Source organism: Colletes latitarsis, chromosome 11, assembly GCF_051014445.1.
Source record: "Colletes latitarsis isolate SP2378_abdomen chromosome 11, iyColLati1, whole genome shotgun sequence".
Taxonomy (NCBI): Eukaryota; Metazoa; Arthropoda; class Insecta; order Hymenoptera; family Colletidae; genus Colletes; species Colletes latitarsis.
This window is the reverse complement of record NC_135144.1, coordinates 22,398,455-22,426,248: the sequence shown is the minus strand read 5'-3', so window position 1 is coordinate 22,426,248 and position 27,794 is coordinate 22,398,455. Positions and strand designations below refer to the sequence as shown.

General features: G+C 37.4%; 2 protein-coding genes and 1 long non-coding RNA gene across 6 annotated transcripts; 2 read left to right on the top strand and 1 right to left on the bottom strand.

Moving 5' to 3' along the window:
• The first annotated feature begins 1,333 nt into the window (after positions 1-1,333).
• Positions 1,334-8,268, top strand: LOC143347666 (transcription elongation factor SPT6). The gene is made up of 11 exons (XM_076777061.1): positions 1,334-1,582; positions 1,654-1,744; positions 1,947-2,122; positions 2,195-2,311; positions 2,390-2,541; positions 2,624-2,870; positions 2,950-5,984; positions 6,064-6,580; positions 6,639-6,876; positions 6,962-7,358; positions 7,426-8,268. The coding sequence occupies exons 1-11, from the start codon at positions 1,544-1,546 to the stop codon at positions 7,628-7,630; spliced, it is 5,214 nt and encodes a 1,737-aa protein (XP_076633176.1). The 5' UTR covers positions 1,334-1,543; the 3' UTR covers positions 7,631-8,268.
• A 1,064-nt stretch (positions 8,269-9,332) lies between these two features.
• Positions 9,333-27,124, top strand: Stai (stathmin). 4 transcript variants are annotated; one of them, XM_076778416.1, is made up of 8 exons: positions 19,845-20,028; positions 20,063-20,210; positions 21,231-21,320; positions 23,582-23,937; positions 24,064-24,171; positions 24,252-24,392; positions 24,643-24,798; positions 25,211-27,124. In XM_076778416.1, the coding sequence occupies exons 2-8, from the start codon at positions 20,135-20,137 to the stop codon at positions 25,301-25,303; spliced, it is 1,020 nt and encodes a 339-aa protein (XP_076634531.1). In that variant the 5' UTR covers positions 19,845-20,028; positions 20,063-20,134; the 3' UTR covers positions 25,304-27,124. The 4 variants fall into 4 exon arrangements, with proteins under 4 accessions (XP_076634533.1, XP_076634532.1, XP_076634531.1 ...); XM_076778418.1 differs by lacking the exons at positions 19,845-20,028; positions 20,063-20,210; positions 21,231-21,320 and adding exons at positions 9,333-9,472; positions 10,257-10,317; XM_076778417.1 differs by lacking the exons at positions 19,845-20,028; positions 20,063-20,210; positions 21,231-21,320 and adding exons at positions 9,334-9,472; positions 10,271-10,317.
• Positions 21,734-27,735, bottom strand: LOC143348331 (uncharacterized). The gene is made up of 3 exons (XR_013080754.1): positions 27,315-27,735; positions 22,698-22,814; positions 21,734-22,488 (listed from the first exon to the last, which is right to left on the bottom strand). It is a non-coding gene; the product is annotated as an uncharacterized LOC143348331 (long non-coding RNA).
• Positions 27,736-27,794: the final 59 nt, after the last annotated feature.

Below are 27,794 nucleotides of genomic sequence, written 5' to 3'. Positions count from 1 at the left end.
GGTTTTAGGCGCGAAGATGCTTGGCGGAAGCGTAGAAGAATTACACGCCCGACAAATGACTTTAACTTAATAGAACCTTTGACCTATACATAAATCGTACAAATTGATATGGAATAACAATGCTCTGTCAATAATTTCATATGTCAAGATTAAAATAATTTATTAATCCAAGAATTACACGTTTATTTATTTATGATATATTTCATTGCATTCTAGGAATCAGTTTTAATAGATTTAACTAGTATGTTATATTTTTAGTTTTAAGTCACTTTTAAGAATCTCGAATATTTTTGGGATCCCACACACCCCTAATTACAATGTATGTTGTTTGCTCTACGTATATCAATAGCACATTACTCGAACTAAATTGAATTAAATTTTTAATTAAAAAGTTGTCACCTAGGAGCACAATGTGATAATCACATACTTCTAACTTCTAACTATTCATACAGAACTGTTTGTATATAATATAATAATTATTATTCTTACCTTAACAAGGTTCAGAAAGGTGACTCTTCATCGTACAAAGAAAGTATATTAATAAACACCTACAAATACAAGACTTCCCAAACGATCAAGACGATCAAGACTTTTAAATCAGTCAAGATTTCTAAGATTTCTAAGGCTTCGAATTAGATTCGAAGTAATTCGATTTTTCCGCCATTTTATAGATTTGAAGTGATTTGAAGTATTCCAAATCCCATCACTAATAATAGGTTAATTCTGTACCTTGTCCGTACTTTCTATGTTTGCTATAAAGCACGAACAACTCATTTTCTTTAAACAAAGAGCAAATTTAAAATCTCAGATTTTGTACAAAGTTGGTATTTTGGTTCGTGAGACACGAATTCTAATAAACGATAGGTCTATTCTGTATCTCGTCGATGCTTGATTACCAAAGCCACTAATCTCTATATGTACACTATGTCACTATTCCGTGAGTTTCCAGTAAATTAAAGTTTAAGGCAGAAATCATCAGATTCAAAGAAATTAGAACTCAAAAATAAACTTTAGATTGGACAAAAATTGAATAGGCCATTAGTGAACGAACTCGGTGTTAAGAAGTACAATGACGTGCTGATTTTCAGTTCTACGTTACTAACATAAATAATACGACTTTGTTCTACATCGAATGCATAATTACATAAGTTTGAATATTTAATATACATTGCATTGTATAATGAATACATTGTATAATAAATAATGTCGCAATTATATGAAGTATTCTCAGATTTTATTTTCCCTCCAAAATTAAGCATGATATGGTTACGCAATTCAGTCTAGCTACGTTCACAGTATTCACGCAAGAACAAGATCGAAGATATAGGCGGGAATCGTAACACATACTATAGTAAAGACAAGAATTGTAACATTATGTACTTCTTTGAGAATAAGCCTTTATATATACATATCAAATATATGCGCGGATGTCACTGGATATCATGGTCTCTTTGAACAAAGTAGATTTGTTCGATCTGTTTTTCACTTTATTATCGACTTCGCTGTAGATTTCATCGAAAGATTTTTATATTTCTAAGAAAAAATGGCAGATTACTTGGACGCCGAAGCAGAAGAGAGTGAGGTGAGCATTGAAATATTTAATATACACCAGTGAAAGTATTTGGTTTTATATAACCTTTCATAATATTTTAGGAAGAAGAAGAACTCGATGTTTATGAAAGGAGAAAACTTAAAAAGTTAAGGGCTATGCAGGACAGTGACGATGAGGAAGATGATGATGAAGGTAAGAAGTGATTTGGAGGGATTTGTGTAATGAGAATTACACAATATTTGATTATTACTTTTTCAAGGCTCCTCGATATTTCATAAGATTTTTGTACCTTACACTCCATTTGTAAAATTTTTTACCAAAGTCTTACTTCGCTTGAAGTAGAGTTATGGCCAAAAATATGTATATTTTAAATATTCTTAATTTTTTTAAAAAGGGCAAATTGATGGACTTATCGATGATAATCCGATTGAAGACAATGATGGTGAAGATAGTGATGGATCAGATGGTTCTGGGAAACGTAAAAAAAGTGATGATGAAGATTTTGATGATCGTTTGGAAGATGAAGATTATGATCTACTTGAAGAGAATTTGGGTGTAAAAGTTGAGAGGGTGTGTAAAGAATAAAAAATGGAAATAGAAAATACATTAATGTGAAATTCCATGATGTAATTTGTTTTTTAGAAACATCGTTTTAAACGTCTCCGCAGAATACAAGATGAAGAATCTGAAGGGGAAGAAGAGGGAGAAACAGATGAAAGAAATGCTATTGCTAATGAATTGTTTCAAGGATCTGGAGATGTAAATTTCTAAGCAAAATTATAATACACTATAAAAGGAAATGAACAAATTTTGAATAGTATTCGTTTTTATCTGTAGGAAGATGATGAAAGAAGTGAAATTAGTCATAGGCCCGAAGTAGAAGCATTTGATGAAGAAGAAAGTGAAGATGAAGATGATTTTATTGTGGATGGTGATGGGGTACCTATAACTGAGAAAAAAAGAAAGAAGAAACATATTTTTTCCGACGCGTAAGAAATATTTATAGTACAAAAATATGTGTACAAATGTTTTATATACTCATCTATTATATTATACGTTTCGTTGATACAGTGCTTTGCAAGAAGCTCAGGACATATTTGGTGTTGATTTTGATTATGAAGAATTTGGAAAGTACGAAGATGATGAATTTGATGAAGATGAAGAGGAGGATGCAGAAGATGAATACCTTGAAGATGGAGAAGACCGACCGAGACGATCGAGGAAACATTTTAAAAAGAAAACCACAAAGAAGAGTATTTTTGAAATATATGAACCTAGTGAACTTATCCGTGGACATTTTACTGATGTGGATAACGAGGTAATAACATCATTAAAAATAGGTTTAATTTATTATCTATGTCTTTGCATAATGTACTCTCATGGATCTAATATTTCAGATTCGTACTACAGACATTCCTGAACGTATGCAACTTCGTTCTATTCCAATTACACCGACGGCAGAAGGTTCGGATGAACTAGATCTTGAAGCAGAATGGATATACAAGCAAGCATTCTGCCAGCCAACAATTTCGGTACAAGATGCTCATCTAAATGAAGAAGCCAAAGAAAGAGCTAAAAAGGGCCCACAAACTGTCAGCAAAATTAAAAAAGCTTTAGATTTCATGCGTAATCAAAATTTCGAAGTTCCTTTCATCTCATTTTATAGGAAGGAATATGTTTTACCAGAATTAAATATTAACGATTTATGGAAAATATATAAATTCGACACAAAATGGTGTCAGCTTAAACAAAGAAAAGAGAATTTATTGAAATTATTTGAAAAAATGAGAAATTTTCAATTGGACGAAATTATGAAAAATCCTGATGCTCCGTTACCCGAGAATATACGGATCATTAAAGATGATGATATTGAACGACTTAAAAATGTTCAGACTTTTGAAGAATTAAACGATGTTTATCGACACTTTATGCTTTACTATAGTCATGACCTTCCAGCAATGCAGGAGGACCTTCGTAAGAAGGAAATAGAAATACGAAAGAAAGCTAGAATTGAGAAAAGGAAACAGCAAATTGCGGAAGCTGAAGAAAATGGAATTTCTCTAGAAGAAAGTATTGACATAGAGGATGATGACGAAGGACAAATAGATGAAACATTAAAACAGCCAGTCAGGAAAGGTCCTTATTCCGTTTGTAGAAAGGCTGGTTTAGATGGACTTGCTAAAAAGTTTGGTCTCACGCCAGAACACTTCGCTGAAAATCTCAGAGATAATTATCAGCGTCACGAAGTAGAGCAGGAATCAATAGAACCTACTGTAGTAGCCGAGGAATTTTGTTCAGCAGTTTTTAAAACTAGCAATGAAGTGCTTAAAGCTGTGCAATTAATGGTTGCAATTCAATTAGCACATGAACCGTTAGTATGTAAGTGCGTCAGAGAAATGTATATGGAAAGAGCAAAGTTATCTGTAAGACCGACTAAGAAAGGAATTAAAGAAATTGATGAAAATCATCCTCTTTTTACGTTAAAATATCTTAAAGACAAGCCCGTACGAGATCTTATTGGAGATCAATTTTTAAAATTAATTATGGCAGAAGAAGATAAATTAATTACAATTTCATTCAGTGATATGATAGAAGGAAATACTACCAATAATTATATCGATGAAATAAAACAACTATACTATAGAGACGAATTCAGTAAAAGTGTACAAGATTGGAATGCACTGAGAACTGGCAGTGTTGAAATAGCTTTAAATCGTATTGTAATACCACAGTTGAAGAAAGAATTACGATCTAATCTTTTAATAGAGGCGAAAGAATGTGTTATGAAAGCTTGTTGTCGTAAAATGTATAACTGGATAAAAGTTGCTCCATACAATTGCGAATTCCCTGATGAAGATGATGAAGACTGGAATACTAGTAAAGGAATTCGAGTAATGGGTTTGGCTTATGTATCTGATCCGTCTGTATCTGCTTTTACTTGTATAATTGCTCCAGATGGAGAGTGTACAGATTACTTGAGATTACCACATTTATTAAAACGCAAAAATAGTTTTAGAGAGAATGAAAAAATGATGAAGGAGGCTGATTTATTAGCAGTTAAGAATTTCATTGCTACAAAAAAACCACATGTTGTGGTAGTAAGTGGTGAATCTAGAGAAGCATTAATGATAGTAGCAGATTTGAAGGAATGTATTACTAATTTAGTAGAAGACGAACAATTCCCTACAATACAAGTGGAGATATGTGATAATGACTTAGCTAAAGTATATGCGAATAGTAACAAAGGTACATCCGATTTCAGAGATTATCCAGAATTATTGAGACAAGCGATATCTTTAGCAAGAAGGATACAAGATCCTCTATTAGAGTTTTCTCAATTGTGTACCGTAGATGAAGAAATTATGTGCCTTAAATATCATCCTTTGCAAGATCAATTACTTAAAGAAGATCTTATAGAGAATTTATATTTGGAGTTTATAAATCGCGTAAATGAAGTAGGAGTAGATTTAAATCGAACAGTTCAGGAGCCTTATACATCAAACTTAGTACAATTTGTGTGTGGTCTGGGTGCCAGAAAGGCTCAATCGTTGATTAAGATTCTAAAGCAAACTAATCAGAGACTAGAGAACAGAACACAACTTGTAACAGCTTTTCACATGGGGCCTAAGGTATTTGTTAACTGTGCAGGATTTATTAAGATAGACACAAATAGTTTAGGGGATAGTACCGAGGCATATGTAGAAGTTTTGGATGGTTCACGTGTACATCCCGAAACGTACGAATGGGCGAGAAAAATGGCAGTAGATGCATTAGAGTATGACGATGAAGATGCAAATCCTGCTGGTGCTTTAGAAGAAATTCTTGAATCTCCAGAAAGATTAAAAGATTTAGATCTGGATGCGTTTGCCGAAGAGCTTGAAAGACAATGTTTTGGAAACAAATGCATTACTCTTTACGATATAAGAGCTGAACTGAATTGTAGGTACAAAGATCTCCGTGTAGCCTATCAATCTCTAAATACAGAGAAATTGTTTGATGTTTTGACAAAAGAGACCCCGGAAACGTTCTATGTTGGTAAATTAGTCCTAGCAACAGTTGTTGGAATAAGTCACAGGAAACCGCAAGGAGATCAGCTAGATCAAGCAAATCCTGTTAGAAACGATGAGACTGGTTTATGGCAATGCCCGTTTTGTTTGAAGAACGATTTCCCAGAATTGTCAGAAGTGTGGAATCATTTTGATGCTGGCGCATGTCCTGGAAAAGCAACTGGAATTCGGTTAAGATTGGATAATGGAATCTCTGGCTACATTCATGTAAAAAATTTATCTGATAAACACGTCAATAATCCAGAGGAAAGAGTACATGTTGGTCAAGTGATTCATTGTCGTATAACAAAAATAGAAGTAGAACGATTTAGCGTCGAATGTACTAGTAAGACGAGTGACCTTATTGACAAAAATCGTGAATGGAGGTAATGTATCAAATAATTTTTTTATTTGTGCCGGTTATGATAATTCTTATAAATATCATTCTATACACATTATTCACAGACCTCAGAAGGACGCTTACTATGACACAGAAGCAGAGGAGAAGGATACAAAGATTGAAGAAGATACCAAAAAAGCGCAACAAAGACAGACTTACGTAAAACGTGTTATAATACATCCCAGTTTTCATAACATAAGCTTCGCAGAAGTTGAGAAATTAATGCAAACAGTGAAACAAGGAGAAACGATAATACGTCCAAGCAGTAAAGGATCCGATCATTTGACAGTAACATGGAAAGTCACAGAAAAAATTCATCAACATATTGACGTAAGGGAGGAGGGCAAAGAAAACGTATTTTCTTTAGGTCGTAGTCTGTGGATTGGCAATGAAGAATTCGAAGATCTGGATGAAATTATTGCAAGACATATTAATCCAATGGCTGTTTATGCTTCGGAACTTTTAGATTTTAAATACTACAAACCAAATGTGGAAGGCCTTAAAGATAAAGCGGAGGAAATATTAAAAGAACAGAAAAAACAAAATCCTGGAGGAATACCGTATATTATATCTGCTGCTAAGGTAAGATTTTTCGGTAATATTTATTTTCAAAATATAATTACTCCCTTTGTTATTCTAGAATTATCCTGGAAAATTTTTACTTTCATATTTACCGCGAGTTCGTTGCCGTCACGAGTATGTGACCGTGACACCGGATGGATTTCGATACAGAGGTCAAATATTTAATAGAGTGAACGACTTGTTCCGTTGGTTTAAAGAACATTTTAGAGATCCTATACCTGGTCAATCTACACCTGGTACGCCACATGGAGGTATGACTACCAGAACACCGTACATTGGTACTCCCGGAATTAATGGTAAATTTCATAATACCGTTACAACATTAAAACATCACAATAATTGTTATTCTATTCTAATGGAACTTTACTTTTTCTAATTTAGGAGTGAATTCAGACGCAATACAAAAAGTAGCCCAAAATATGCCACACCACATGTTACATTCTCTCTCGAAAGTAGCAAGCCAAACTCCACATAATTACCCGCCATGTACTCCAGGAACTGCCAGTGTTAATAATTATGGAATTTATGGAAGCACACCTTACACGCCTTCAGGCCAGACTCCATTTATGACTCCATATCATACTCCACATCATACACCTCACCATCCACAGACCCCCAGTCATAATCAAGGACCATTCTTACAACCAATACCACCCGCAATGAATTCAAATACACATAGAACTTCAAGATCTCATAGGTCTGCTTCGTCTGACTCAACGAATTGGACAAAGGCGGCGGAAGCCTGGGCTCGTGCAAAACAATCTACTTCGAGAAACTTGTAAGTTTATAATTGATACAGTCATCAATATTGAAAGAACAACGAAATATCGTCTTTTCGATTTTAGCAACATTACTCCAAGATACGATGACAATAGAAGAACGCCACGGAATCAAGAAACTCAAAACGATAGAGCAGTTCCACGAAATAGAACTCCTTCTGTTCGTACTCCATCTTACAAATCTCCCAAAGGGACTCCATTTACAAATTCTAGTCCTCGGAGTATGTCGATCAGCGGCGACGGTACTCCTTTATACGATGAAAACTGGTGAAGGCAATAATATGTTTTACATATACCTAGGTCAATTAGTCATTTGAAACTATACTCTGCTCTATAAAGAAAGAAACGAGTAAACTGACCCATTATAGGTGATCTTTTGTTTGCCCGTTGGCATAGGTCATTTTTTATTATATGAAGTATTTATTACAAGTACAAATTTTTTTTAGAATTTTTTTCAGACTTTCATTACGAATTTTTAATCGCATCTTGATGTAAAATGTTTAGTTACGCGAGCCAGACTAACAGAAACAAATGATTCATTTAATATAGATTTTGTATTTTATTATAGCAAAATATTGTTTTTTTTTTTTTTCTCGTAGAAATGTTCAGTGTTTTCTTTTTTCATGTACACGTAATATTTAGAACATTCTACCTCAGTAAAATTATATTTTAAACACTAATTATAATCAGAACGCCTATACGTGTTTGCTCAATATATCATATTACCATTTAGTTTCATGAATCATAACATTCAAATGCAAAGATACTGCCCTAATTAGTAAGTATGCATAAGTTTTGTTTGTACAAGAAACGGTTTGATACAAATGTATTACTATAAACATATGCAATTTCAACATATATTTTACTATGAAAGATTAGTAACATTAAATATATACTAATTGAAACATTTTTTTCCTCCGTTGTTATAAGTTTATTAATTTCTAATACCCGTCTATTATCTGTATTAAAAGTTTCCTTTAATGCAGTGTTATTTTAAAACACTAACAGAATAACAAAGCAGTGTATATGTTAGGAAATTTCTGAACTATATTTCAGTAAATAATAAAACATAATTTTGTACTGGCACTTAGTAATTCAAAACTAACCAAACAAATATTAATAACATGAAGTAATTATCGAAAGCTTAACTTTTAGTTAAAATCTTAACGAATACATGGTGCTTCTTGTAAAATCATCGAAACCAGTTATAACGACTCGGCCATATTTGGAACGAATTTTTACGTTCGTATGGTCGCACAACGGTCACGGCGTCCCACACATATTGGTACGCACGTTACTGGAGATGCAGAGACATATGATTCATCCAGAATGAATCTTTTTTAAACAGTGTAACCGACTCGCAAACAAAAATACAGACGATCGTATTTTTACGAAGCTTCTCTACAGCACAAACAATAGACCATTCGTTATGAATTTGTAAAAATTACCATTGGAATCATGAAAAATGAATTGTGCTAATTACAAATTTTTATATCAAATTCAATGAAGTATAAAGTACTTATTAGCTGCATACTGTATTTTAAATTTGTGGTTAAATCTCTATTTTCTAAATATCAGTAAATTACATTTTCAACGAACAATTCCAGTTTGTGCTAACTGATTCTATGCTGTAGTGTACAAAAGATGTACATTTGCATGCAATAAACAAAGTAAACTTACAAATAATGACTTCCTTTTCAAACACTTCGTATTTAGAATCACCATGTTTTTGAACAATGAAACTGTACTGCGAATGCGTGGTAAAGGATCTCATGGCACGTTCTGTTGAGACTCAACACAACGCTTCGAATTCAAACCGACCAATTGTGACCAACCGATCACCCGGATCGACCAATAAGAATGCGCGGACGTTCCAGGCAAGCGATAAAATGTAAGTATATGTCGTGCGTGTAGCCAAATGGTAACTGGTGTGAATCGCTGGAATACACAGGGATACTTGCATGTAGCAATAAAAGCAGCTAGCTAGTCCAGCGACCGTTCAGATCTCCTTGCATTATTGTCGAGTGTGTACGTGATTGTTCCTGTCGCAGGATCCCAACGCTCTGTGCAATTTTTAATACTTCGTTTCTTTGTTCTTCTGAGGTGAAAACAGGTAAGTCGAGCATTGCTCGTGACCGTGTGATAACTTCGCATAGTGACAAGGGGACGCTACGAATTCGAACAAAGAGACGCCGTGCCGGTTACTCGTATGCATGTGTCCTATGAAAACGCTTAATCAATGTCGAACACGAGACAAAGAAAATTTCGTTTTTATCCGGCAACGCTGAACGACGTCTTCCACATTCGATTTACGGCGCAACTGCGGTATGTTGTCTTAAATGAGTTTGTTGGACGCTTTCTTACAGATGCAATAAAATACATAAAAAAACTGTTTTTAATCGGGTAATTGACCGCTTTGCCAAAGTAAACGTGTTTTTGATTACACTGTGACATTGTCCTGACGGCAGGAGGCTTTGCTCGATTTCAAACACCTTTTTTCTTCGTGTTTCAACTGCTCCGCTTACATAAGAATAACAGAAGCGCTATCAAATAGTACATTACTTACCGACACATGTATTTAATTATCTCTAGACTTTATACAAAAAAATGTACCTTGCCATTGTTCGATAGAATATAACGGTTAAAATTTGAAAAGCTAATCTTTTCTATATTATTGGCTTTTAATGAGAATTGTTTTGGAAATATGGAAAATTTTGATGCGATTGGTAAATGATGCGTAACTTTGTGCAGTTTCTTTGTTCGAGACGCATATATCGCGCAGATTTATTGAGACAGGGGTAATGGAGTAAACAATATAAATTATAAAGAAAAAGAGATTATGGATTTGAAAAAGTTTCATGTCTTCTTTTTATATCTGATTGGTTCATGAAATGAAGGCATTTCCTTCTAGTGACCCCACAATGGCTACTGCTTCGGAATCACCCGTCAACAATGAATGTAAGTGAAAACATTTATATACGAGTTATGAGCAAATGACACGTTTTATGAATTCAAAATAATTTTTATCACGTTACATATATTTATCGGTAAATTACAGAATATTCGTATCTTTTTTATTATAGATCAATGATAAATAATTTACTCGTAAAATTTGTTAAAAATAATTTCGTCCTATACTACGATGCAATGGATGTAGATTCTATGTGGATTATTTGGATCGACTTATTTATGCAATATAATTTTTAGTACCTCCGTACGAAATGTTAGAAAAATATTTTTAACATTACTTTTTTTTGTGCGATCAGGATGTCGTTTTCTGTAGCAGGATTATCGTGTTGCCACGAATAAAGCACCTAACGAAATCGTATCAAACAAAGAAACCGCTAGCCAAATTGCGCGTAACGCGATTTTAGCGTGCATCGCTGCGAAGTTAGTAGGACAAAGAATCCTTAATTAGTATGACGACTTAGGTAGCAGTAGGAACACACCCTAAGGCTGCAGAAAGTAGATAGATGCTGAGAAGAGGTCAGAGCCCTCCATTGGCGTCCTCGGAGAAGTGCAGCCTGCACTTCGCCGTGGCAACTACAGCTTGACTCGACTGCAGTGCTCGAACGCTTTTCAGTGATTCTCAATCCCTCTCGAATACAATAAATTCCCACTACGAAATGTTCACGAATATATTATTTATTTATACAAATAAACTGATATACCGCGTCGATTAGACTGATACAGTATAACTTAATTGCCAGTTAGTATCTAAAATAGATACCATCGAAGTAATAATATCTTTATACATAATGAATGGACTCAAGAATTTAATTTTTTAGAAGCAAAAGGATTGCTGGACAATCTATTTGATCATTAGGATTTTTGCTTCCCGCAGCTTGTTATTTTGGAATATTTATTCGAATTTTACGTTATCATGCGCATTTTCGCTACCGTTGCCAATTTCGCAATGCGAATAATTATGTCGCGATTGTATCGATCTCTTAATTCCGGAGTTGGTGAACGCGGTGTAACGGACCCCGCATGAGTGTCGTGTATCGATAAATAACGCTATTTCACAATTCAGTGCGACGTAGACTGCTATATAGCACGCGACTAGAACCTCCAGCTCTTTTTGCCGGGCCGCTGCTCTCGCTCTGGGGAATGAGATTCAAGCTTGCTGCACACGTGAAAGACCTCTCGGTCGGCTTGGTTGACTTTAAAGAGCGTTCACGGTGACATTGAAGTGCGTAGGTTAATCCGATTGTCCGGCAGCGTTCAAGATATATCGGCTACAACGGCCATAAGTGTTTCCACGGTGAAACTCTAGTATGTTTTTCTCGCCTTAAAGGGCATGCAACGATAAAGCATGTTTTAAAACGATGCATTTTCTCTATTCGAACGACTCCCTCTTTTTATCTTTTTTTTTTTCTTTTTTCGTTAACGTTTCTTTGAATCCAATTAAATGCATCGCGTAAGCGAAGATGATTAAAATTGTGAAATTTAAATTTTAATTATTTATTTTATTGATTTTTTTTGTACCTTTCATTTTTTAAAGGAATCTTTTGGTGCTCTGCAAGAACAGAAACGAATTATATTTGGAGGAATATTGTAACATGGGCACGGACAAGCTAGAGCGTGTTTAGAATATTAGTTTGAAATTTAGCATCGTCATTTATACCTATCTTGTCAATTTACGTGAATTTTTTCACAGAAAGATACGCAATAGTTTTTAAGGTGTAAGTTGTTTGTGCAACCGTTATAAAAGGAACTAATTTTTCCAGTTGCTGTTATACCTGCACTCGTGATGGACCGATTAGAAAATCAAAGATGTTATCACAGACGTTGTATACGAATAGACCTTACACCTTATGGACTTTCGTGGCCCAATCTGACTGCCATACCGACCTGAGAATTCAGGGATGATTTTAGCGCCCTCTTCTCATGGATGGTGGTCAGTTGACAAACTATTCACTGAATTAGTATTGATGGGCTAACAGCTGTAGTGTGTGCATAAATACATGTGAGTTGACTATGCAGGGATTGAAATTCATTTCTAAATCTGTTGGTAATATTACAAATAACACGAAAATGGTAATGGGGTTTCGAGAACCCATAAAAATGGGCCGAAAAAATACATTGGGTGAAAGATCTACTCGTATACCTCGTCTCTGACAATACTCTAGAATCTTTGATGAATCAATGAGAATCCAAACTAACTTAGCGAAGAAGCTTTATATTTATGATGACCTATGCAAAGCGGATCGCAGCCAATTTGCTAATATTATTTAGTTTTTAATTAATAATTGCATTACCCAGCTAAGAGCGATACGATTATTAATTAAACGTTAAATAATATTACCCAGGTCTCACCACGAGGAGGTTGCTGCGAGTGGAGACCCGAAGGGAGATAGATGGAATCCAAGTTCCATCGATCTCCCTTTTACATCCTTAGAAACTAGATTAGTCATGCCAAGTAATTATTTTGTTTAAAAAGGGATGAAGCTAAATTGTTGGAGACGCGACGCGACGCGATGCTGAACCGTGCAGCAGATCTTCGGATCGAATCAACACTACCCTTGGTAGATTGATTTCTATTTCTAGAAATCGATCTATCATTGGCAGGCGACTAGATCTTTCGGACAAACTGGACGGCCGATCACATGTTTCGTTCGACGAAACAGTGGTGACCGAAGCAAGAAACGAGAGAACGAGTCGAGAGAAGCTACTTGTTAAATAATTACTTGGCATACGCAGATACACTAGAGACTTAAAATTAACGTCGAAGCTCAGGTCTAGTCAAGTTGAAGCTAAAATTCGGACGATAGAAGGAAACAAAGTTCCTTGGATGTTAGTTTTACCAAGCAATTATATGGTTAAAAAGAGGGATGAAGCTAAATCGTGGGATACGCGACGCGACGCGACGCGATGCTGAACCGTGCAGCGGATCCGAGGATCGAACCTACTGCCCTTGCTAACTCGATCTCAACAAGAAAACAGAGAACTGCAACCCCGAGTCGAGGTCTCCATTTCTCCAACGCAACCCGCCGGGAGCCCGAAGGACCCGACTTAGGCTGTCTGACAAAGAGAGAGTACCTGAAACGGAGTCGACTTCCGCTGGAAGGTATGCGTTTCCGCAGAATACGGAAACTCCACACCTTCCAGCGAAGTGCCGTTTTCCCTCAATCAAGCTTACCAAGGGAAGGCGATTAGATCTTTCGGACCAGATACACGGCCGATCACATGTTTCAATCAATGAAACAGCGGTGACCGAAGCTAGGAACGAGGGAACGAGAAAACGAGAAGCTACTTATTGAATAATTGCTTGGTAAAACGCGAAAATATGTACAATAAAGAAATCTTCGACGTTAATTTTAAGATTCGCGACGAAGCTTAAGACTAATCAACTTGGAATTAAAAGTCCCCCGGCGGTTGTGGCGTACTCCCTCGATGTTCTTGCGATTAATCTAAATTTAAACTGAAATCAAAACTAATACTTATATTAGTGAAATATGGAAGGAAATTAAGCAAAATATTACAAGAATTTAAGCTGAAACATAAAAATAAAAATCTTATATTAATCAGTGTCATCGAAACAAATATGGTATATGCATCGACACAATGTTATAGATATCAAAACGCGGCATTCATAATAATGGAAGAAACTTGGATCGAAACACCAGATTGAATCAACACCAAACAATCAAACGAAATGGAAGAATCAAACAAAGTACCTTCGCAGATTATTACGAGAATTCGAGAACAGAAACTAAGATGGAGCAGAATTGAAAATCCAACGATGAAATCGAAGAATGAAAATGTCCAAGAATTAAACAAACAAAAATTTTACATGGGTTAACAAAATTCATACAATAATATGCAAACAAAAATGGTATATGATTCAACACAATCATGCCAATTCAAAAAATAAGGCAACAGAAGAAATAGAGGAGGAAAACATAATAATCAGATAAAACCGGACAGTCAAACAACATTGAATTATGACCAAACAAATAAAAGAAACTGGTCAATTTTGTGATAATAATAAAAATAAGTAAAGTGGGCTTACTACTTGTTGAGCATTAGTTACCATTACCAAGGAAGCACCAAAGGTCCAGCTGTAACATAAGAAACGACAGTTCTATAACGTTCAATTGGTATCAAACGACAAAATAGAAGTGGGGAGAACAATTTTAAGTAGTTCTTACCAGTGGTCATCACGGTCCGGCACTGGTCAGTAGTCGGATCTGCACTGGTCAGTAGTGGTCAGTTCTGGTCACTCCTGGTCAGTCCTGGTCAGTCGTGGACACTCCTGGTCCCCCCAGTGGTCAGCACTCCACGAATGGCCTGGCGTAGGCCCGCGAGACCCGTTCCCCCTGGATGCTCCAGGGGTACTGAAGAATTTGTCCAGCGGTAGTCTTCAAGTGGGGAAGTCGAAGAGTGGGGAGACAGTGTCAACGTGAAGAGTTAAGAACCGCTTGGTCTAGAGAACAATACTATTTCAATTGGTCCCACCTCTTGACCATTTCTGGATCTTCACTGGACTGCTGACCTTGATGTCTACCTCACTGTTGACCACCAGTGACCATAAGTTAGTCATTGTTGATCATAGACCCACTAAAACTATTACGAAGATTAAAGTCTTCTTAAGAGGATCCCCTTACAATTTGATGTATGGTCTTTTTAACATTTTGTTCCACTTTGGAAGAGAGTGTCCATTTGAATCTCAGTGTCTATATTACCCTGAATAGAGGGTGTTTACCTACCGGTGATAAATGTTTTAGGGGATGATTTTATAGACTAAAATATGACAGAAATCAAGAATAACAAAATTACATGTATGCTGTTAACGTTCATTCGTTATTCTTATTTCGACATTTAATCAGATTTTGAGCAAAATCGATCCATGGATAATGGTAACTCTTACAGTTTGATAATTCTTCTGATATATGTATATTCGTTACTTATAAACTTTTGAAAAAACTGTTTTAAATAGATTAAAGAAAGAAAGTTGAACTGTTTTAAAGAAAATTAAATAAACTGTTTCTCTATTCTCTGCAATAAAGGAAAAATTTAATGAAATTTTAGTTTCTGCATATATTCAGTAAGTCCGAAGAGCAATTTCGTCGTTCTTGATTTTTATCTTACTTTGGTTTCTAAAATTATTCTTTAAAATATTTACCACCGGTGGATAAATGTCCCGTATAATTCCTGGTAGCAAATTATTGATATCAATGATATCTCAGAGGTACAAAATTTTTTTTATACAACAAATTATTGTGTAATATATGTAGGTATGCAATTGTTTTGTTATGTATTTTACGGGTGTATTTTACATTAGAAAATTCAAAAAGAAAGAAAAATGCGGAAGACATCGAACATGGAAGTTATTTAAAAACGTAGCCAAATAATGCTGTCGGTTTCGTGACGCTTACGTCGTATGCCGTGCTTCCGATTTCTGCGCAATTTACCGTGGTTCGTGACTAGCAGAAAAAGGGGGGCGTATTCATTATTAACATCGCCCGTTTCTCCGGTTCCGAGTTCTGAAAATATTCTGCGATATCGATCCAGCCGTCGAAAGATTCATTCACTTCACGGCGTATCCTTCGACCGTAATGCGTCACGTGTTCCCCGACATTGCGACTGTTCGATCGCGTCCGTCGAACGGAAAAGTTTACGGAACAACGGTCCGCCGTTTCTGTCCCACATTTTCCAACAACGGCGTTTCCTTGGCCATTGTCACGCCATTTACAGCGATCGATCCTGCTCGTCGCGGCTTATTAAAAGTCCACGATAATACCGGGAAGGATAAAGAAATCGGTGGGACCTGTCCTCGGTCAGAGATCTCTCGAGACAAGGGGTGCGTCGAACGAAAAGTTTAGAAACGCAGTTCCGTACAAAAGCAATCTAGCCCAAATATAGACGCGTACCCTCGCGCCAGGACAAACAAAAAGTATCGATGAATCACTTGGTCGAAATCAGGGAGGGACAATGGCTGGAATTAATTGTGTTTCACCCCTTCGAGAGGCCACTCGATTCGCGTGACAATTAAGGGATGTTTTCTTATTAGGGTGTTCCAGGAAATGTGTATTTTCGCCGCATTCCTTTCTATTATCTTTAAATTTCTATGAGTCATTTACGTAAACCTTCTGCTTTTTCTACAAGCAGAATCGATTACGCTGACAATGGATCCCTTACCAGATTACGTATCACGGTAAATCGACTCAGCAATGCTCTTTGCGTGTTCTCTGTACGTTTCATTTTTAGACTGTACGTAGAAGCTTTACTTTTATAGTTGAAACTATAATTTATCCAGTGTACGGTACAAATATTCGATCGTCGTATCAAACTTGAATATACTTAGTTTTTCGCGTCCAAAGAGGCATCATGGTATTGCAGAGGAATGCAATTACTTTCAGAACGATGGTAGAAGATCGTAGATCAGGGGTGGGGGACCCTGCGGCCTTTTGTGATGTTCATTTTCGCATATTTTCTTACGCTACCGTCTATAAGTATAATCGTACCTATGGACGTTGACCTGTAAAATATTAACAGTGTTAAATTCTGAATGAAATTGAACCGTTGCAACAAGCACTATTGCTAGGAATTAATTGGAGAATGTATTACTTAACTGTTACTATTAAAAATGATTAATAAGCTTGGAAATAATAGGTATAGCAATATAAGTTTTATTTAAATCGATGCTTCGACTAAGTTGAACAAAATTGCAAATTATTACTTTGAATTATAAGAAAAAAATGTACAATCTTAATATATTAATATCTTCCCAGTTAAGATATATCTTTGTTATAATTATATTGAAGATTCAACTTAGATCGAAACGCTGACCCCGATAAAACTTTCGATGATACATGACGATGAAAAGTTAATTGCTTTTATCGATCTATGCATCGTGCTATGCATCGTTTGCTGGCAAAACACGGGGGAAAAAACAAAGATTAAAAAATGATTTGCTCGTTTATGGACGCTTAAAAAGATATTACTTTATATTTAGGTAAGTGTCTTTCGAGGCACTGCGGTAATTTTTTTATTTCGTCTGCAATTTTAATGGAGCATCAAGTATATCGGAGTACACGTGTCTGTCAGGAATATTGGGGCAATCGAAGCTAGACTGCTAAGCATTCCGGTTGCACTTCGGTATGCGTGCTGCAAAGTTAAGATTTCCAGCATTGCGCGCACAATGACGCAACCAAGTAAAGTGGAGATCTAGCAGCAGGGCTAGATTTATAGTAGACATCTGCGCAAAATAGGGCAACGGTTACGTAAAATTTCGCAAACTTCAAAATCAATATACCGTGGAGTAATTATCTAAAGATACTTATACGTTACGACACACGATTATACATAAATTCGTGCACATACGAGATTATAGACTGCATTATAGACTTGTGCTTAAGGACGAGGAATACAGAAAGGTTAAATCAAGCTAAAAAAAACTTTAAAAAAATCATTACGCTTGGCTAGGAGCTCGAGTAAAGGTAGAAGAATTAGATTCGACCAAACGTACTACAATGCACGATTATACTTAAACTTGTCTGTAAATAATGTGAAACGATCCTCCATTATAGTTCGGTTAGTGACACAAAATTGGCAAAGGTTGAACTAATCGAACGTCGTTGCTAAACTATGAAACTTAGCAAAGGAATCTATCGATTAACGTAAGTCAATACGAATCTTGACGAATCTTTAGACGGATAATACCTTATATCAGTATTGCGGTAGTAGTTTAATTGGATTGTGTATATTTTTATATATATGAGACATAAATTGTAGATGAGCAACATTACGCCGATAAAAAGACCTGTTCTCACCAAATCTTCAAATATTCTCGATGAACTGCTGAATTTCGCGAAGATCGTTGCAAGAAGATATTGCACATTGGTCAGCAACTTGGCTAGGAGGCAGAGCCAAAACTATAAAGAGCTCGAGAGTGGTTGAAATTGGACGGATATTTTACGTCTCTACATAGCAGTATTCAAATATTACTGCCATACAATCAGGTTCTAACTGGTCTCTGCGAAATGCAACAACGATGCCTTACTAAATAGCTATTCGTTATAGTCCCATTTCTGACGACTAAAAATCTAAATCAAAAGAAGATATCGTCTGTGGATCAGCAATCTGGCTACGAGCCCAAGTCAAGATACAAAAGAGTCGATAATTCTTCACGCTTACATCCAAAGCCACTTAAATACAAGAAGAAACATTTGATACTTCCAAAAATGTAAAAAAACAGAGAGCAATTTTTTAAAAGATACACAATGAAAATATAGTGAATTTTCTATTACGCTATGCGTGATATCGTGATCTCGTATTGATCTGAAAGCTGTTGATTTACACTTTCCGATAACTCTATCTACAAATATCTATAATAAACTGTGGGACCTCGCAAAGATAGTGGCACGATGATATCGTCATTGATCAAGAGTCTGGCTAAAATCCCAAGACAAAATACAAGAGCCTCGACTGTGGTTGGAATATATCTTTCGGTAGGGTTTGAAGAGATACTTGACATCTACAATACTAGGACTATACAATGAGTCCTCGACCAATGTATATGCAATATCGCAACCCGATCACGGTACGTGGCCTCCGTATAGTCCTACTTTTTCTGATAACTCAGAATCTACAAACATGTTCGGTACACTGCGACACTTCGCGCAGATGTTGTAAGAAGACATCGTCTATTGATCAGCAGTCTGGGTAAGAACCTGAGTCAAAATGCAAGAGGGTCGACGGTGGTAGGGTTTGGAGAGATTCTTCACATCTACATCTAAAAACACCTACAATACTACGACTGTGTACAATCAGTCGACAACTGATACCTGTGCACTATCGCCTTCAGTCGTAGTTTCATCCTTTCCAGTAATTCAGAATCTACAAATGTCTTCGATATATTACGTAACTTCGTGAACATGGTGGAAACAAGGATATTGTCCATTGATCAGCAGTCTGAAACGAAAAACTTACGTCAAAACACGATACAGTTGAATTTGGATGGAAATACTATCAGTCTTCGACACGACAGAGAAAACAATACGGGAACTTCGGTTCTCTTTTTATTTTTATAGATTGCAGAATTTGACGAAAATGGGCGAAGACTGATGGCTGATCAAGACCTCCATTTACAAGTACAAAGACGTTACAACGATTCGAGTCGCCAAACTCCTGTACTCGATACAGTGGCTTTGGTAAAAGTCCCTAATTGTTCGTTGTTTTCGACGCCACGAAATCTGCAAACGTCCTCCAAAGACTGCAGAACTTCGCGAGGACGATCGCCATCGTTCGTGGATCAGTGTGACGGAATTTTAGGAGTCGGTGCCAAAAGTATAAAAGCGGTTGGATTTTGGGCAGATGGTATTTTACGCCTCCACGTAGGCCTCCACACGTGCCTAGCGACCGGCTGCCGGGTCCACCATATAGGCATGTTGAGCCTGCTCGAGGTGGAGGTTGGAGGTTGGAGGTTAGCGGAGGTGGAAGGGTGGCATGTCGTCGGGTAGGTGGCTGCTCGGCACGGCTGGGAAGGGTGGTCTGCCACGGCTAGGGCCGCAAGAGGCGCCGGTAGGTGGATATTGAGCGACGCCGGGCGTCGTGGCGCACTGTGCGGATCAGTCGCCCTCCAGCCACCGCCCCAGATACGAGTTCAGCCACTTCCGGCTCTCCTCTTTGCTCGTCGGACGTGCCCCTCTCGGCGACTTCTGTGTTCCCTCGTTTCCTTCCCGCTGCTCGCCGCTAGTTTCCCGCAGAGCTTTCAGTTTCGTTCGTTGCGTGGATTCGCGAACAAGAGGAGAGCGTAAACGCTAGAAATATGCTGATCGGTCTCGTGCGCGACTCAGTGCTGCAGTGCTTCTGTCATAGCTGCAAAGCACCCCTGGGCATCATAGGTGAGTCCCAAAACGAACCGCACGTCGAACCCATTTTCAATCGTCCCGCAACCGTTTGCCGCTTTTTGATGTGCCGCAACCGGTAGCTTAGATACGCGTACACCGACGAACGCTAGAAGGGGAGGAGTCGATATCGTGGTGAATGACTCCTCCGGCGATCGAGGTGATCCGCTAAACTCGCGACCAGATCGCTTTTAATCTGATTTTGTACGGCATCACCTCGTACCCGTTTCGATCCGATGGAATTTTACACCCGTTCGTTTCAATTTCGATCGTAAGTCGATTCGAAGTCGTCGGTATCCGTTCCTCGAGGACCAACCGTCCGTTTGTTCCTCAAATCTGAAACGAACATTCCGGTTAACTTTGAGAAAAAATAGTATTTTATTAAAGTACGTCTCGGTCGAAGTAGCCAACTACTTGTAAAACCTCCCTTAAAGGTCCTTCGTTATATATGCGCTCTTGTTCGATCTTGACGGTCGTCGTATTTTTACTGCAGTCGACGGAGGTCGATATTCTCGCTACTACTATCGTATTATTCTAGACGCCCGCAGTTCGATCAATTTCTCCACCGTCCGCCAATCGGTACTCATGGTGCAGCACTCGTGTATTACCGGTATGCTGATAGAAATTCTTGCACAGGCGAAATGTCTTTTTGAAAATAAAATTACAATTCGACTTATTTTACCAAACGTAATCGGAATATTAATCGAACAAAATTCCTTTTTTTTCCCTTCAATTTTCTTTTTTTTTTTCATTTTTATTTTTATTTTTTTTTTTATTCATGGATCATCTTCGACTCGTGCAACCGCACACGCAAAGATCGCAATAGCGCCCGGTACGCACGTGGTTCGTGAAAAGTTCTTCGCGAAACGATCGGGGTGCGGCCCAAGATGGCCACCCCCGGTTGTTGGCCGATAGCGAGCAGACGGTTGCATCGATTTCCCGATAATTAAAGCATGATCCCCGTTTCCCTGGTCCCTACGGTAATACGGTACTCTCATTGATTCTCAATTTTCGAAGCGGGAGATAGGAGGGGCAATGCGCCCTTCAAGAAGCCCAGTGGCAAAGGAAAGCCGCGGACTAAGCAGCCGAAGAAAGTGAAGTTCATCAGTGAGTACGCTTTTAATTAACGAGTCGCTTTGCTTTCACAATTACGGGACCCACGATCGGACGTCTTCGAGTCGAGCACATTTCACGGGGCGAACTTTTACACCTATAATAAATTTTTGACTTACAAGGAGAATACAGGATCCTCGGGTCACCGATTTCATTGAGATTTTTAGCACTGGTAGATCTTGCTACCCCATTTACAAATATACACCATTGTAGGGTTAGATACTCAATATTTTTCGAGATATTTACAATTAAAAAATAGCTCGGGTATTAACGTGTCAGACCGTTGACCGGACGGGTCAGAGTTCCATTCCCCGTCCATGCAAATTTTTTTCTTTTCATATATACGAAATATTTTACGTAAAATTAAAAAAATGTACGAAAATATTTTGCGTATATAAATACAAAAAGGGAAAAAGAAATTGCACACGTACGGGGGATCGAACTCTGACCCGCACGGCCAGCAGTCTAACACGTAATACCTGAGCCACGCCAACTCTTCGTTGATGACATCTATTTAATTTATTTTCCAGGAGTATCAAAGCTTTTTAATCGTAAATATCTCGAAAAATATTGAATATCTAACCCTATAATGGTATATATTTGTAAATGAGGTAGCAAGATCTGCCGGTGCTATAAAAATCTCAATGAAATCGGTGACCCGAAGGTCCTGTATTCTCCTTGTTAGACGATCAGAGCAGAAAGTATCGCTTTGATCGGCGAAATTGTTCGCTTCCATCTAGCACGTCGCATCGAACAGATCTCGTTAGTATCACGGTTTGGGAATTGGTCGACGTGTTTCATCGATCGAATCGCGCACGTTAGGGGGGTGTAATGAACCCGACGCGAATGGTCGCCAATATGTCGCCGGTTGAATTATAAATCGAAAGCGGCGAATGTCGAAGAACGCTCCAACGTGTGTTGTACGTGAGGTGGCCGCTAAAAGGTGCGTGTGCCGACGCTAGACATCGCGGCGCCTAGAGACAATCGTCCCGTGGGCTGATCGATCCTTCCTTCTCGCATCTCTGACAATGAGTCATACTTCCGTAACTTACTCGTGCACTTAGGGAGCAACGGAGATTGGTGGTATCGAGAAATCTTTCGCCTACGTGGATTATTTCCATCCGCGATTTTTTAATCACATCTATAACGGAACCATCGATTTCTGTTGGAAAATAAAATTACTTGAAACCGAGTTTAAATGAAAATTATTTAAAAAGTATCGCAACGATCAACGAACTTTCTCGAAAAAATTTATTTCGATTTTCGGGCAGTTCTGGGCAGTTGTCTTATCGCTGGGGGGGGGGGCAATTAAATTTTCGCGTCAATTACTCCCATTGCATCCATGATTTTAAAAACAGGTTTGTTACCTACGTTGAAGGTGAATGTTTCCATCGACGCAATCTTCATAAATTCATCGCTTGCAAAATTTTTGTACCAAAAAGCGATTAGCTGCGTTCGATACTTTCGCGTTTTCCTCGAACCTCTGATCTATAATAAAAAATTAATTTAATTATCACTGTTTGTTGTCGTTTTTCATTGACAAATGATATTACTTATTTTACATAAAGTGATCTAAATACACAAGGTACGAATATTTTGTACTTCCTGCAGTAGTGTAGTAATAAATTTAAAATAACATTGTTTTGTTTATGGTTTCGTAGACTGTCACGCGCGAGTCTCACCGTAATGTTGTAACTTTGCGAATTTTTATAGACTATTGTGTTTACGCGCAAAGAATACAAAGTTAATTATAAAACCATATTATGCCTGGTTATAAATGATCGTTTTACGATTAAAAAGACTTTATGAAACGCGTGCGTGCCTGAAGTACTTTCAAAACTGAAACCTCGTACAAAACAATTTTATTTTCCGGGGAAAAAATTTTAATGGGAGATTCTAGAGACAAAAATAAGATGAAAATGAAGAATAGCAATTTGTTGATTCGGGTTTCGTTATTAACGTTTGAAGTTTCGCCTGTAGAACTACAGTCTGCATACAGCTGCTAGTGGTTCTCTTTAAACGTTAAGAACTACTTAACGAAGCCCCGATCAACAAATTGGTATTCTTGATTTTCGTCTTATTTTGGTCTCTGGAATCTTCCATTAAAATATTTCTCCTCGATCATGCACACCAACAAGAAGAAAAAAACCGATAATGAGTCGAGGTGGTAACATTGTGTTTGCACATCATTACATGTAACAAATGGTTCTGTAAAAGGCGAATTGACTTATTTCACTCCCCCACTACTCTTGTAGCGACCGAAATTCGATGCCAGGAAAAGTCTAAGGGTGGCCTGTGCTACGAGGTAATTTTGGCTGAGCCAACAGTACCTAAGAGAGCACCATCGCCACCGCAGACAAGTTCGACTCAACAAATCGCTATCGAAGATAAGCTTAGAGCGGCCGAGGAGAGAAGACTTTCTTTGGAAGCTCATAAACTCGCAGCTCTCACCGCTAAGCTTAGCAAAATTGAAGAGGCCGCTCGCAAAAAGGATGAACTTAACTCTGCTTTCATTGCCGCGACTCGCGAAGCTTTGGACGCCAAGATGAACAACTCCGAGGAGAAACGAGAGGCACATATCGCGGAACTGAAGAACAAGCTGAAGGAACACGTTAGTTGAAGTTCACTACGGTACAAGTATCCGGAAAGTCGATGGAACTTATCGCGGAAACTTGTTACCTAGAACAAATGAATGATTTGCAGTCACGTTACTATTTTATTTGTGTTTCGGTTACAGTTAGAAAGTGTAGAGAAGACTCGCTTGAGTCTCGAACTTGAAACCGAGGAGGTTCGTTGTGCTGCTCAACGCGACGAAAATAGGATGCCCGATCGTTTCAAGGCGCATGTTAGTATCCGAGATCATTAATCAATTATGTGGTACATCAAACATTACGATTTAATAAATACGTGTCCCTTAACATTTAGGAAGAACTAGTCACTCGTATACGCCAAGCAATAGCTGAGCGCGTGCAACAGGTCGAGGCTCAAATTCAAGACAAGTTGGATCAAGCTCGCGAACGTCGCGAGAACATCGAACGCGAACAAAAGGAGAAGCTGCGTAACCATGTAAGTTGCACGCGTTATACTGTTGCTAAGTTACAGTATATTGTTTTATGGGTTTTCTATTCGATTGTTTTGGGCAGTATCAGGAAGGATTTCTCGCTTTGTAGAAGTAATTACAGACCTGGTTTGGTAAAGTTTAGAAAACAGGACGCGGCGAGCGTTGAAGTTTTCAAAACTTGTTTTTTAGTGGAAATCCTTTCTCGCGCACTATCAACAAATTTACCCAATAAGGGACTTTGAAATGGTCGTTTAGAACACTGTGAAGATAGCAAAAGTGCGTCAGATGGCGGATGAGTGCGCCACGAGAGAGCTTCTGGCGAAAAAGTTCGAATTTGACAAGAGGGTTTCTACTGCGGAGCAGAACCGACAGCGAGAGATTCAACGTCGTGTGCAGGCTATTCGCCAGCATGTAATTTCGCCCTCTTTTTGTTGATTCGATATTCTTATTGTCTTATCCCCCCCTGCTGTCATGAACGTGGCTTATTATTATATCTGTTACGCTGATTAAGTTCAGTAGGAATACCGATGATTTCAGTAGGCTACAATTGTTAGAGTTTTTAATGAATGTTACCGTGCTTCGACGCATTATGTTGCAGAGAATATTCAATAGGAATTCATTTGTATTATGTACGATTACAATACCTAATTCTTTTTCTCATTTTCTTTTCAGCATGACCCCGCATTTATGAGCTACAATATTTTATAAATACATGTTAGCTTAATCTTAGTTAGCATGTACCACTTTTACATTTTGTTTATAAAATAATGCAATTCCGTTGGTTTACGGTTTAAAGTATCGTTTGTTCTTTCTTGTTGTAAAGGAAAAGCGCGCGGAGATGGTGAGACAGAACAAAGCAGCTCTGTCTGAACAATCTGGGCTGCCTGCCGAGAAGGAGACCGCCAGCTCTGGGTAAACAGAAGATCGTTCTCGATGAATGATATTTTAACGAGGATTGCGATCTCGTGCTTGACGAGACTCCGTTACGCTTTGTGCCATTTTTGTTCGCTGGAAGAAAATTTTTTAAAGAACTCGCAAGCGATTATAGTAGTTGGAGAGATTTGCAATTTTAACGATCTTATTTTATTACAGTGGTTGAGAGACAGACTAAATCCGTTTAGACAAAAAATATTTAAAAGTCATTTGAGGAGTCGTTTGTATGGAACGATCGACCTGTTTTTCCCCCCTCACTTTGTACTTGTGTAAAATCACTGCCTTCATCTAACTATACACTGGTTTGTTAAAAAAAAAAAAAAAAAAATACACAAACATACGCGTACTAACCTCAGTTTAGAATACATGTAAAATATTATTTTTCAGTTCTAATGTGCCTACCACTTAAACGATTGTGGATCTACAAGATGGCATTAAAAAATAATAACTTTCTCTACGTTTGTGAATGATTATGTACGTTGGAGTAATTAATATTTTTACAATTTTTTATATCTCGCTTGTTTTCAATATATTTGCTTCCTTTACAATGGCTATGGTGTTATTGTTAATTTGATTATTTAGTTGAAGAATCATTTATTCGAGTTCTAAGATCGAAAAGAAGGATCATAACGATCATCAGAGTCAAGTGTTTTAACATTTCATTATAATATTTCATATGTTTTCTCTCGAGTTTTGTCTATTTTCTTTTTTCTAACTTTTCGGTGTTTCGTTCGTTAAATGTTTACTTTCATCATTCATAGGATAATAATAGAATACTACCGCTACAATTAGATCTTAAGTGGTAATTGCGACCATATGTGTGTACACGTACCATACGAAATAAACGTACCTACGTGTATGGTACGTGCCGACATCTAAGCACACATAATATATATGATAGTGCTTTATACTAGGCTTGAAAACTTTAAAACCATTTTGTACTCGATCATTGTAATATTACTGCGCTAACTGAACAAGAACATTCACAAGTTATGTAGTCTAATTGAATATGATAATATGATGCTTCTGTGATGACTTAATTATATGTCAAAATGTGTAGTGTTTAAGTGAGAATGTGTGAGAAAGGGAGAGAGAGAGCAAGACATTTAATTCCTCTACGCTCGTATGGATACCGTGGCTAGGGGCCTTAACTTTCTTTTTTTCGTATTATATATCGTCGCTGGAAGTACTTATTTCTAATGTAATAACCGTAACCGGGGCAAAGTTTTCGTCAAATTTCCCTTTCCTTAACGAAATAGACATCTGGTGGTTTCTCGGCCTTCGTAGATACTCGCATATATTGGGGAATACCAAAAACTGGAGGAAACTTTTAGCTCTGGTCACGGTATCGTCATAAAACAAAGGGTTATATAAAAAAAAAAAAAAATATGTCGCAGTGATATTGCAACCGATACCCTACGTTCTAGATATTGATATTATACAGAAAATTTTTACAAAGGGCTATTCGCAGAAATGTTAACGCGAGATTAATAAAAACTAATTAAGTAAAAAGAGTTCGAAAGGAAAACACTTGAACTCGTACGTCGACGAATATGCAACTTATAACCTATACTGCTGAGTGTTGCGATTAATTCGCTACGTGTTACAACGTCATAAAGAAAGTCGGATGATTTCGCATTTTCTTACAGTTACGATAGGTGACGAATAACGTCTATTTTTGCATAATTGTTGTGATCTTTTGCAAAATGTATCTCGTACGATTATAATATAAATGCCCGACGTATGTATGTTATGATTGTCCTTTTCGACTTACGTTATAATATATAAATATATATAGATATGATATGATCATTACAATATACTATGGTTTCTTGTGAGCTTTGGTATTGTCTTATACTAGACGAATGAAAAATCGCGAAAAACCAATTTCTCAACGATACATTGGCTGCCTTCGATATTCTTTGTTTAACCTCTTTAGTTGGGATAATGTGTGTTCGAAAAAGAACATGATTGTGTGAAGTAAAAGGCCGTACCTACACGCAACTCTGGTAGTTCTTTCTTCTATTACCAGTCCCCTTTTATCTGCCTTTTCCAAACATCCATACATCGTCGTTTCTATTTTACATAATTCTATTTCACACTTTTTAAACCTACTTTCAACGAAACGATTTATCAATCATTCGTAATTCTATAAAACGTTTATCGATTCATCGAGGAATTAGCGCTACGATTAAAATACTACGTTTTCGGGACTGTTGGTTCAAAATATAACCGTATGTCGGTAAAAGAGATCGTGTCGAAACCTTGTCAGTGCCTCTCTATTTGTCGTAGAACGCAGAACCCCGTCCGTAGAAAAAAACATACAAGTAAATATAGCAACGAATTAAAGATACGTATCATTCTACGCACCGGACTTAACTATTTAGATCGTCGTTATAATGTATTACGTGGAGAAAATTTTGCTTGAAAACCGTTTTACGCTTCTAATTTGTAAGTAAAACGGCACAAACTCA